The 12,478-nt window shown below is 47.0% G+C and overlaps 1 protein-coding gene across 2 annotated transcripts in view; it reads right to left on the reverse strand.

Annotated features, from left to right (window-relative positions):
• The window catches only part of exoc3l2b (exocyst complex component 3-like 2b), a 38,525-nt gene that overhangs the window by 7,663 nt on the left and 18,384 nt on the right, over positions 1-12,478 (reverse strand). For both annotated transcript variants that reach the window (XM_082502346.1, XM_082502345.1), the window contains exons 2-9: positions 11,370-11,867; positions 10,743-10,966; positions 3,015-3,277; positions 2,664-2,930; positions 2,438-2,556; positions 2,037-2,151; positions 1,770-1,880; positions 1,142-1,242 (exon numbers count right to left, since the gene is read on the reverse strand). In XM_082502346.1, coding sequence (XP_082358472.1) covers positions 1,142-1,242; positions 1,770-1,880; positions 2,037-2,151; positions 2,438-2,556; positions 2,664-2,930; positions 3,015-3,277; positions 10,743-10,966; positions 11,370-11,830 — 1,661 coding nt within the window. In that variant the 5' untranslated portion in view covers positions 11,831-11,867. The remainder of the gene's footprint in view (positions 1-1,141; positions 1,243-1,769; positions 1,881-2,036; positions 2,152-2,437; positions 2,557-2,663; positions 2,931-3,014; positions 3,278-10,742; positions 10,967-11,369; positions 11,868-12,478) is intronic.

Below are 12,478 nucleotides of genomic sequence, written 5' to 3' on the forward strand. Positions count from 1 at the left end.
TTACTGTAATCTGATTACTTTTTTCAAGTAACGAGTAAAGTAAGGGATTACTATTGCAAAAACGGTAATTAGATTATCGTTACTTTCCCGTAGGAGCGCTGCATTACTGCGTTACTAAAACCGTCATTTTTTTTTGCGAGAATGTCTCACGACAGTGACGTAAGCGAGTGCAACGTTCGTGACAACAGCTGTGTGCAGATCAACAGTGGATCACATATCGAGTGCGGAGAGAGTATGAGCGTGCAGCGTTTAAAGCGTGGAAGTTCTGACCTTACTTTGAGTTTGATTCCATACAAAGTGACAAAAACATTAGTGTCCGCTGTGCGTGGGAAGAAAACTTCTTTTTACAGCGAAAAAAACCCCTAAACTTCCAACAAGCACCGAGTAGCTACGACGTAATGGGAAACTCACAGAAACTCGCGGATTCTTCCACTGACCGCTGCACACCTGCACCAGGGCAAACCTCCGCCTACCCCACTCCTGCTTTACAGGTGAAAATAGAGCAACAGGACCGCTGAGTCTCTGACTTTATTTATTTTCTGCTGTGTTTTACTTGCATCTATTTGAAAGACTGAGTGTAAACACAAAAAATATTTTATTTTATGTGCTGGAATCTGCAGAAAATAGGTTTAAATGTTAAACTAATTTATTCCAGTCAGAGAATGTTGCAGATAATTAAATTTTTGCTTGATGCATAAAGTTAAAAGATTAAAACTAATAAAACAAGTTTTAAAAAGAGACTTTTCCATTTGATTACATTTTGTATGATGGATTATGTAGAAAAAGTAGAATTGGGCTGAAAGATCTATCACTTTATCACCTCTTCAGGTTGTAAATCGTGTTTTTAAAAAGTAACTAAGTAACTAAGTAATTAATTACTTTTGAAAATAAGTAATCAGTAAAGTAACGGGATTACTTTTTTGGGGAAGTAATCAGTAATTAGTTACTGATTACTTTTTTCAAGTAACTTGACCAACACTGGTGACACACATCTGCTTTGCTAACTTCTATTTCATCAGGTTGTTCATGTGGTTTTATTATTGTTTGTTTTTCAATGTCAGCTATTATTTCTGTTATTTATTTGATTTTTATGAAGCTAATGACTAGCTTAAAAAAAACATTTATTTTGAAAAGAACGTACCTGTACAGGAAGTCAGCGAGGCCGTTGATGCTGCACTGCGCCACTCTGGAGCCTAGACTTCTGTTGATGGAGGCCGAACGCTCCAGATCGGCCTGCAACCTCTAAAACACAGATAAACATACAGACGGTACGGTTGTCACACACCTCAAACCTTTAAAAACAACTTTATTTGTCAGAAACAGCTTTCGTCGTTTACTCAACAAACATACTCGGGTGAATGGCAGACAGAAATGATTTGATTTGGTGACTGATGTGCACCTTTAAGCTACACCTGCTTCGGCCACTAGAGGGCAGCAGCTGCTTTCAGTGCAAATTTGAATGAAAGAGTGTCTGTGTGTGTGTGTGTGTGTGTGTGTGTGTGTGTGTGTGTGTGTGTGTGTGTGTGACAGAGAGAGAGATGAGGAAATGTTTGATGTTGACTTTGGCTGCAGTTGAAGGACAAACCCAGAAAACAATCAGCGTACGAAATGCAGCGGAATAGACCTTTATGTAACACTTCACTCTGATTATATCCTGTATTTAAACAGACAGGAAACGCTTTTCACGGCGGTGCACAGACTCATTCATGGAGTGTGTGCAGTAGCCATAGTGACGAAGGTGCGTGCGGGGGCAGCAGGTTGGGGGTTACCTCTATGACCGTCTTGGCCAGAGTGATCTGGTACTCCTCGATCTGCAGCGTCTCCATCCATCTCTTCTCCTCGTCGTCCAGGACCTGACTCAGCTCTGTGGTCACTTTAGCCTGCGCAGGGAAGAACCGGGCAACAAATCACTGACAAAGCACTGACATCATGCTACTTTTTTAGAAGTGTGTACAAAACAGAGGTCCCTGCTCGGTCAGCCTGGTTATACGGGCCACTGTTAGTAAGGTAGGTGAGAATACGTGTCTCTCTCTCACCCGGACCGAGTTAAGACAGTCGAGCTCCAGCCTGTCCACGGTCTCTGACGGCAGCAGAGGACTGAGCTCAGAGTGGTTGAATGGACTTGTTATGCATACAGTCCCCAGAACATCCCTGAAACAAACACACACACACACAGACACACACACGTACACATGAGCAACCTAAGCAGCAAGCCTGAGTCCACACAGACTCATGTGTATCTAAACCTGATGCTCCATCACATCTGCAGCTTTTATGTCACTGTCTTTGGGTTTATTTCTCCTTGCAGGTCATTAATGATACTTTCAACACTGAATTTCAAGCAAACTTGAGGGACAAAACCAATCGAGGGTCACTCTGGTTTCAGGTTCGTCTGTTTGTCCTGTGTAAACGGTTCAAACCTGAAACATGTGCGTACCTGTTGTACATGTTGTGCAGCCAGTCCAGCAGGGAGTAGATGTCTGTGATCTGCAGCTGGTTGTCAGTGATGGTCTTCAGTCGCCGTGCAACCGCCTGGTGGTAGCTCTGTACGTACACCTGAGAGGTCAAAAGGTCAGACGTTAGAGTGCTTGGACTGTTACAGGCTGCAAACATCGATTCCATTAGGTCAGGATTTGTGTATTTGTGTCCAGGTGTTGACTCACCTGGAAGGGCTGGTACTCTTCAGGATAGATGGACACCGCGTTCCTCTTGGCAGCCCCCAGGTCTTCCACCACCCGGGTTCGGAGCCGGTCCAGGTACTTGTTCAGTTCTCCGGCTGTGAACTCGGTGGTCTGAGGCAGAGAGTCGTCAGCCGCCTCCTCCACCGCCTCCTTCCACCTCTGCTTCAGGCGGCGAGGCCTCGGGCCTCCTGGGGCAGCTCCCTCGCTGACTTCCCAGTCTTTGTCAACTTGCTCCTCCTGCTGCAGCACCTGTTAGAGCGAGAGCACTTTGACGTAACTCGAATATTCTCGTGTTCTTCATCAGTTGCCATGGCGACAGAAGAGTTCCCTCACCTGGACCACCAGACCCAGGTTGGGCCCGGCTGTCGGAGACTTCAGGGACTCCCTGACCACGGCCCACAGCTCCTTCTGCAGCTCCTCGTACAGCAGCTCCACATCCTTCGCCTTCCTCCGCCCGCCATCTTTGACGCTCGGGCTCGTCGCGTCCTCGGGCTGCATCGCGGCAGCTCGCTCGTTGCACTCCTGCTCCAGCTCCAGGATGTGGGTGTCAGCCAGGAGCAGGTCCCGCTTCTTCACCAGCTGCAGGATCTCCAGGACTGGAGGAGACAAAGGAACGTTAAGACGTCATCCATCCAAATGTCTTTGGGAGGATGTTTGGCATTTCTCCGTGAAGAAAACAGCATCCTCTACCTAATCACATGAGCCAAGGGGTGAAACCTTGGCTCATGTGATTAGGTAGAGGATCATCAGGGGGTCCTTTGTCCAGACGCTTTTCTTTCCAAGCTCCTTAGACTACGATGACCTGGATGACTGAGAACCTTCACAGACAGCTGTAACCCTTGTAGTGTCCTCGGACCAAAAATGGTCCCTAGGTGAATGTCAAACAAGCATACGGGAATCCTGAGGACATTAAACCGTCACCACAACAATGATTCAGTTCTGATGCATAGAAGAAGACGAGCCCCTCCGACGGTCATATTGGGGTAAGACCAAACTTTCACTCATCAAACTGGACCCTAACTCTGCGCAACAAAGAACAAATGCTCCAAACATTAATACACTTTATACGATTGACTGACGTGAAAGGGAAATTAGGTGAGGAGAGCAGAAGGCTTCGAGGTTCAGGCTGCGAACATGTTTGTTTCTCACTCTTTTATTGGCTGTAAAAATGTCTGCAGGAGTTTGCAAAATGCTCTGAGGTCAGCGTCTGCTGATGTCACTGAGGGAGGCTTCCCCTTCGACAGAGCTGCATCATGCTTATCCGCTCTGACAGGCGGAAAACGAGCGTGGAACGGCTGCTTGTCTGCGTCCATGCTTGATTGTCACTGATATAGTGTTTGTTCCAATATTCATAAATATTGCACATTTATTCTGTGATATAGACACAGTGCATTACAGTGGTCCTTAGTGAGCTCGCTGGCCTGTGAGAGCTGCCAGACAACGACTCGAAGCCTTCAGGATGACTTCAACCAAGACGTGAAGCTGCTGCTGCTGCTGCTGGTCTGCGTTCACTGCTCGGCCCTGTCTCGCGGTTAATAATCATTTCTCAGCATAAACTCTTAAGACACAATTAGGTCAGAAACTAAAGTGTTTATCTCTGCTCTGATTGGTCACAGCCGGAAGGTGGAGCAAAAAATGTCCATCACAGAGGATACTGCATTACTGCATGTGTGATTACAGGGGAAATATGACTCAGTTATTCATCACACACACACAGCAGGACAGGAAACTCGGTCTTCTCCTGCATCAGTTGTTTCATCACAGGAGACGGCTTCTCCAGGGCCACTCTTTCAAAATAAAAGCCTTCTGTGTTTGTTTGTGTGTGGAGAAAGCGAGGAGGATGTGAGGCCCTTCAGATGTGCAGAGGAAGCGAGGATGACACACACACACACACACACACACACACACACACACAGTGAAAGCCCAGAGGAAGATCATCTCTATAAGCAGAACAATGTGAGTGGAACATCCCCACTTTGAACTTTTGTCTTTCGTTGTTTTTGGGTCGACGGTGGAATAAAGTTTGTAAAAACTGCAGCAGCGATGAGGTCAAAGGTCACAGGGAGGAGGGGGGGTTGCTTGTCAAATGTGTGTCTTTAACTTCAGGGAGACTGAAACATGAACTCTCTGAATACTTTTTGCACATTTAAGTTATAGATGAGGAAATAGTGGATTTCCTGCCTGACACACATACTGTGATCTGTGCACTGAGGAAACCACAGCACAGTATCCTTTACTGTAAACGTGCTCAGCTGCTGCGCGAAGGACCTTTTGTTTCTAGATGTCACAGATCTAGTTTAGACTTTTTAAAACACCCCACTCCCCGAGAGGAAAAGTCACAGCAGTGAACAATAGAGCAGAAATGGATCCACGTGCCTGCATTTCCCCATAAAATGTCCCGTCTGCACTGAAACGTACAGTATGAGAATAAAAACGTCCTCATGATACAGAAACATCCCCAAAAAATGTCCCAACAACCAACTACAGTCCAAAACTTAGTGGGTCCTCATGTGAATGGATAATTAAGAATACACACACACACACACACACACCGTGCCCCCTCCTCTCAAACACAGCTCTCATTGTTCACTTTCAGACTTTAGAGGAAATCTTTCCCAGCTGGATGCACGAAGCCCCACCCCCCTCCACCCTCTTCCTCGCACCACCACGACCACCTCCATCACCGCTCGTGGTCCTAACCCGTTTAATCCACGTCACAGTGCACTTCACATCAGATGCTGGGGATGAATGGATCCCAGAGTCAAAGCTTCTTTACCACGTTTGGTTCAGACACGACTTCGACCAATCAAACATCTTCATTTCTCCCCACCTGTGTGATGTAATAAGGTGAGACAGGCAGAAAATGGAAAACTGAGTTTTTTGTTGTTTTTTTAAAGAAAGGCACAACTACTGGACACAACCATTCAATACCTGACAAAATGATGCTGCCATTGGTTAAAGTTATCGAACGCTGTCCTCCTATTGGTCCTCCCACTACTCTTGATACCAGCCTTACTGCCCACGGTCATTCGGGCCCTGAACGCCCCACAGCTGCTGGGGCTCCAGCCGTGAGCCCTGAATGTTAATTGTGTGAACGCTGTTGCCGATGTGTCCACATTAGTGATGCTGAACGCCAGACGCGGCACATATTTTAAGATGAAACATCTGCGTCTTTAGTTTCACTTTACACAGATGTGAAAACACGTCCAGCTCGCGGCTGCAGTTTGGCTGCTGGACGATGAAACCCGGTGAACCCCGCGGAGGCGAAACCGAAGCTGCTTTTATATGCGCCTGTGTCGTTTGGTATTTAATTAAGTGTACTCCTGTGCTTTTCATGTGTAGTGCTGCACGTCTGTCTGCATGAACAGTAGCAGTACTGTGTCTGTATATGTGGAGCGTAATCTGAGCTGCGTTTTCACATTTTTCTCCTGAGCTCAGTCGCAGATCTGCTCCGGCTTCATGCCCACGGTCACTGAAGACACGACTCAGCAGCTTCACAGTCAAACCGAAGAGAGTCGCGTTTCTCTCAGACGCAGAGCTGAGCATTCAGATCAGACCGCCTACTTCCTGCAGACGCAGGCCAAACCTTTCATGACAGCTCAGGAAACAACTGTTGTTTATTCAGACAAACTTTATTTGAATTCAAAAAGGTTGCTGCTAATAAATAAAACTCAGCAACAGTGTGAAGTCACTGTTGCTCAGTTCACTCTCTGTCTGAAATAAGCAGGTTTAGCTTCTCCCTCTTGGACATGACTGTCTTCTGATTTGCTGCCCCTCACACACACTGAACAGCAGGTGGGTGGGGCCTTTGCATCTGAGATGGCCATGCTAGAAACATCCTCCCTCTGTGAGCTCACAGAGATCCAAGAGTTGAAGGAATCGAGGGAAACTAAGTGCTTACAGCAGCCTGTGCTTTGGGCTCACATACACTCACCTCAGTACCTTTATTCATGTTTGATATGAATATCCACCAGTGGAGATACATCCCAGGAAACAAGGAAAAGCTGAAGAGATCCAATTTGGACAAGTAAAGAAACAAAAATGGAAAAAGGAGAGAAGAAAATGGACTTTTGATCTATCGTCAGCCTCCGTGCAGATTTCCTGTGAAGTCTCTCAAGGTTTCCTGTTAAAAGTGTGTGTTTGCTGGCAGAGCAGTGAAGCCGCTGGTGTCAGATAAGCCGCCCACTGTGGCCACTGACAGGAAGTCCTCCAGCAGCTGATAGCTGGTCAGCAGGATGGTGCAGCCGCTGAAAAACCTCTAACTGTCCTGCACCAACCATGAACACATCATTCATGGTTGGCCACGACGCGTCTCGTGTCCTAATTTTAGATTTACTGCTTTACTTTCACGTTAGTCTTTTATTTTCTCGACTCATCAGTGATAAAAAGAGCCCAGCAGCGACTGCACTTCCTGAGGCGACTGCCACGCGTCCGACCGCAGAGCCCTGCAGAGGATTGTGCCGACCGCTGAGCGCGTCATTGGCTACACCTTGCGCTGCATTTGGAAAGCCACTAGCATCGTGGCTGCTTCACTGCTCCACTCTGTGGACTATTGTATTGATTTAGTCTCATTCCCATTCTTTTCTAAGCACATCTTACTCCTGTGTAGTTGTACTTTGATCCAGGAGGATTTCGTCCTACTCTACTCGGGTGTACATCGTTGGGATGACAATAAAACTCGGCTTAAATTTTACCCTAAAATATACATAATCTGACAGCAGCAAAGAGAACGGCAGTCAATGACGTCCCTGCGACGCTGCCAAATATCAAAGAAAAAGTCAATGAAACAAAACGTCCACCAATCAGAACCTCCGTATTAAAAAAAAACATGCTGAGTTTTACTCTCGTGTTCAAACGTGAAAGCTCGCCTCGTGAGCGTGAGCGGAGACACGGGAGCTTTTTAGTGTTTGTGGATCCAAACAGCTTCACACGTCCTTGCTTCACCTCTGAATGACACCTGAGCATCGAGTGTTTGGGGCTTTTAAGACCCATTAAAGTGGACTTCCTGTTTCATATTTCACCTTCTTCCTGAGGCCTGCAGCAACACGCCGACAATCGGCCGGCGGAGCCGCCGTGCAGCGGTAACATGAGCGTGCATTAATGAAGCACACACAGCAGTTTGTCAGGGGTAAATTCCATGAAGCGGGTCTTTCATCACTCTCCGTCACTTCCAAGAAGTCCTTCAAACTAAAAGGCTGTAATGAAGGCGCGTCACTCCCCTTTGTGAGGCCTCGAGGCTTTTACTGACCCCTCCTCCTTCTGCCAACTACTCGAACCCTTTGTGACCTTCGCTCCAATCACCGTTACTACGGTGACCGGACTGTTGGCGAAGAAACAAAGTGTGGTAAAATATATGTACAGTAAAGCGGACTGTAGCACCGTGTCGCTCTGTGTTCACTGAAGTCTGAAGCGATTCAAACTCGTTCAGCTTGAACTTTAAACTCCAGAGTTTCAGCTTCAGAAGGCGAACACGCTTCGACTTTCTCGAAGAACCAAACACAGACGGTCCTCGTCCACATGACCAGAAACATGCTGTAACCGTCCTGGAATGACAGAGAGGTCAGCCGACCTGCGCAGAGAAGAAGAAAACAAAAACCACAGCGCCCGTGACCTCGGTGTTTCTGTCAGGTTGACGTGACTGCAGCACAGCAGGCCGAACGTTTTATTTTACTGGGACAAAAGTTTCATGCTGGGACCTAAAAATGCTCAACTTGATCATTTCTTAATTTATATGAAACGTGTCGATCTGTGAGCCTTTGTTCTTATCTAACGAAGGCAGCCAGCGTTATATAATCACAGAGGGCCGGCGATCAGTGGCGTGCTGTTGCTCGGCGCCCTGTTCTGATGCATACCTGCTGTGCAGAGCAGCTGATGCACATCTGCCAGCTTTGCATGCTTAGATAAAAAGCCAGCACGCATGAAGACAACAAACCAAGAGGACCAGCGCCGAGACCCCAGCACGGCTCAGACTGCACCTGAACTCAGCACAGGAAATCATTAGGCAGCAGGTCAGCAGCGCTCTACTGTGTGCTTCCACTGGATCACACCTCAGAGAAATGCGGCACTTTCTGCTGCGCTGCATTCAAATGCTTTGGACGCGACAGCCAAGCACAGGCTGTGTGAAACTGTTTGCTCTTCCTCAGAAAGCAAACTCGTTTTGCTACTTTTGTGTTTTGCCGTGACGTTTTCAAATCAGTGCAACTGCACTTTTCTGATCAGGAGCAGAGCCTTCAGGTTTAAGAAAGCTCCCACAGATCCAGGCTGAGACTCTCGAGCTGCTCTGTGGCTCCTTTTTACTTGTGCAGGTGTTCAGTTTGCGTTTGTGCTCGTCCTGATTTGTTCGACTGTTGCCCTGCAGGTGTTTTATTGCTCGATGTTGATCGGCAGGTGTTTGCTGTCTGTTCAGACAGAAGCAAAGGTAAAGTCCTTCTTTCTCTCAGGCCAGCCTGACCCGGTGCAGCTCTGTCTGCGTTCTGTTTCACTGCCAAACAGGATTATAGGAGTCAGGACCATTTGTACTTTCAGAGACACACACGCTCAGCGGCAACCTGATCCGCTGATACGGTGGTTTAGCAGCATCTGAAAACAAGCCCGCACCTGAGCATCCAGAGCTCTCTGCTCACCTCAATCTGAGAAGCGACTGCAGGTTCTGCTTCTGTAGATGACCCAGTAAATTCATCCTCAGGTACCAAACAAACAGCACGAGCTGCCGATCAGCAGCTAAAGTCAAACACAGACATGTCTTCCTCCTCTTGCAGCAGATGGCCCCGCCCCTCCCTAAGCCTGGTTCTGCTGGAGGTTTCTTCCTGTCCCAAATCCCAGTGTCACAGGGTCAGCTTCCTGTTTCTTCAGAAAACTGTGTCTGGTGAAATATGTGTAACATAACTTTTGAAGCATAAGCAAATAAAACAATAAAAACTCCCTAACACTTCCTGTTAAAAGGGAGTTTTTCCTTCCCACTGTCGCCAAAGTGCTGCTCATAGGGGGTCATGTGATTGTTGGGTTTCTCTGTATGTATTATTGTAGGGTCTAAATCACAATATAAAGCACTGTAGTTGTGATTTGGTGCTGTACAAATAAAACTGGACTGAAATTTCAGCCTCGAAATCCCAGAATTCCAGAGTCCAACACGTTTCATATCACTGCGACTCCTTCTGCCAAAAACATTCACTGATTTCTAAACTTCACGAACGAGAAAATAACTGACAGAATAACTGCTGATGAAAACAAACACAGTGCAGCAGAGAAGCCGTTTGACCATACAAACAAGGGTGTGGAGGAACTGAGAACACACACACACACACACACACACACACACACACACACACACACACACACACACACACACACACACTCTTGAATCATTCATTACCAAATGGCAGCGTAAACAGGGTGTGATAAACAATAGACGCCCTTACAAAGTTCCCATGACCGGCCCAGTACTTATGACATTACACACACACATTCCAGTGTTACAGCATCTCAGCGTCACCCAGTTGGCCATGATATCACCTTCCTCACCGACCCTCTCCATCCATTGATTTTCAGCGTCCGTGTTTAAAATAGCCACAGGCTGCCGACATGCGCCGATCAGATCGGGCTGTGAACGGGACGATAACGCTGCTACTGAAAACGTCTGGAGACAGAATATCTGTGTCTTGTGTGCAGCTTGGAGTAAGTTGAAGGATTGACTGTGGCTGATGGTCTCACTGGAATCTGAAACCCCAGAAACAGCTGAGAACACAAACAGTTGTTCTTGGATGGGTGGACATGCCAACGCATCTGTAGTTTCCTTCCACCGGTACAATGTCCTGTCATAGTGGTGACACTGGAAAGTGTTTAGTCTAACAATAGAAGCTTTTAGCTGTGGAATCGACAGGAAGTGACATCTGAACCATGTCAAACCGTGTGACAAAAGTAATCTGATTATCTTGGGTCGATCTCATGTTGTCAGGACTTAAGCGTGGTATTTCTGATACCGTAAACTTAAACCTAATATAAGTTTTTATATTTGTAAAAAACTAGTTCGTGTCTCTGCCGTGCTGAGCCAGGACTTCTTACCCGACAGTGGCTCTCTGGGTTTAACCTCCTCCACCGGCACCGACTGGTCCTCGGGACCCTGGGACGACTGGTCAGTCATGGACTCCTTCTTCGTCTTCCCCAGGCCCACCATCCTCATGAAGGACACGCGGCGGCTGGTCGAGTCGCCCTCGCTCTCCGAACAGTTCAGCTCACCGTTGGCTAACGATTCCTTACGGGAGGGGTCACGATATTTTCCTGCAAACCTTTTGTGAAGACAAAAAGAGAAAGGTCAGAGACTGTCACGAGTCCAGCAACTACCCCACAGTTCCCACAGAGGTCTCTACCCGCTGACACTTTTACTTTACTAATCTCATAATTTTTGTTTGTATCTTGAACTTGGAACTTTAGAACTCGCCAAAACAAAAAGCTTATCGTTCCACCTCGTCCACATCAAGGCCTCTAATCCTCCTTCCCCTTGAGCCACGTTACACTGACAGATTTTTAATTCCTCTAACAGATCCCTGTAATCTCCTATCTAAACATTCACAAATGCCCTTCCAAGTTCTTATCTTCTATATTGAATGTCAGTGTGAATCCTTCATTTCGTCCTTACAAACTCAGCCCATTCATAATCTTTCATCGCCATTACTCTAATCCCACGTTTACCTGAGCAGACTTCCTTCAGAACTCCTCCTTCCTCTCTTCTTCTTCTGAGAAGGTGAAGGTGAGGGCGACCCTTGCAGCGACCCTTGTGGGGAGAGCGTGGCACTCTTTCCCGACATCCTCAGGTTCTTCCCCAGCTTCCCGAGGCTCTTCAGCGGGGACATGAACTTGAAGGAACCCTTCACCGAACCTCCTCCGCTTCCTTTTTTCCCCTCGTTGGCCTCGTTCTCATCCTCCTCATCCTCAAATGGGTTGCGGTCCCTCGGCACATCGCCGTCCAGCAGGGAGCTGCCGGGTGACCAGTGGTTGCCATGGCCCCCGTTACCATGGATACTGTCGTCATCATTGTCAAAGGGGTTATGATGGCGGGGTGTGATGTTGAGGCTCATCCTGCGGATGAATAGGGCGTTGTCTAGAGTCGGACCGCCTTTTAGGCGCACTGGGAGGTTTTTGAAGATGGGCATGATGGAGCTGGGGGAGGGGGGAGAGGGAGGGAGAGACCTGGTAAAAGAAGGAAGGGGGGAGGCGTCAAAGCTTCATGATGGTATTAAAACGCTATTGTGCAAAACCAGATTCAGCTACAAACATCATCACAATTTTCATCATGTACAGGTCAGAAGTTAGAGGCCCAAACAGGAACCAGTTTGGCTCCAGAGCCCCTGCTGGTGGGCGAAGACCAGAGTCTGCTGTTTGTGTCTCACGTTCCTCGTCAGAAAAACCATCGCACAAATCCCGTTCTCACAGTTACTGACGTATAAGCTGCTAGAAACGGATCATTGCTGCTGATGCTCTGTAATTAAGAAAAACATCGTAACGCGCTTTGATTGATATCAGCGCCCCGTCACTGCGTCGATTTTTTAATCACGATTAAACCTGTTTATTCATCAACTTGTTAGTTTTACTGGAAAATTACATTTGAGGTTCATCTTTTATTATTTATTATATTAGTTCTTTATCTTTACAATATGATAAGGATGCTCACTATACTAATAAAATACTAATCAAGTTTGAGGCTGAAAATGAAAAAGTTCAGAAGATTTTATTTCGTTTCATCAGGATGAATAATCGCCCACGGGACACACCTGAAGGACACACCTGAAGGACACACCTGA

The sequence above is a fragment of the Aulonocara stuartgranti genome (assembly GCF_965226115.1).
Source record: "Aulonocara stuartgranti genome assembly, chromosome: 14".
NCBI classification, from domain to species: domain Eukaryota; kingdom Metazoa; phylum Chordata; class Actinopteri; order Cichliformes; family Cichlidae; genus Aulonocara; species Aulonocara stuartgranti.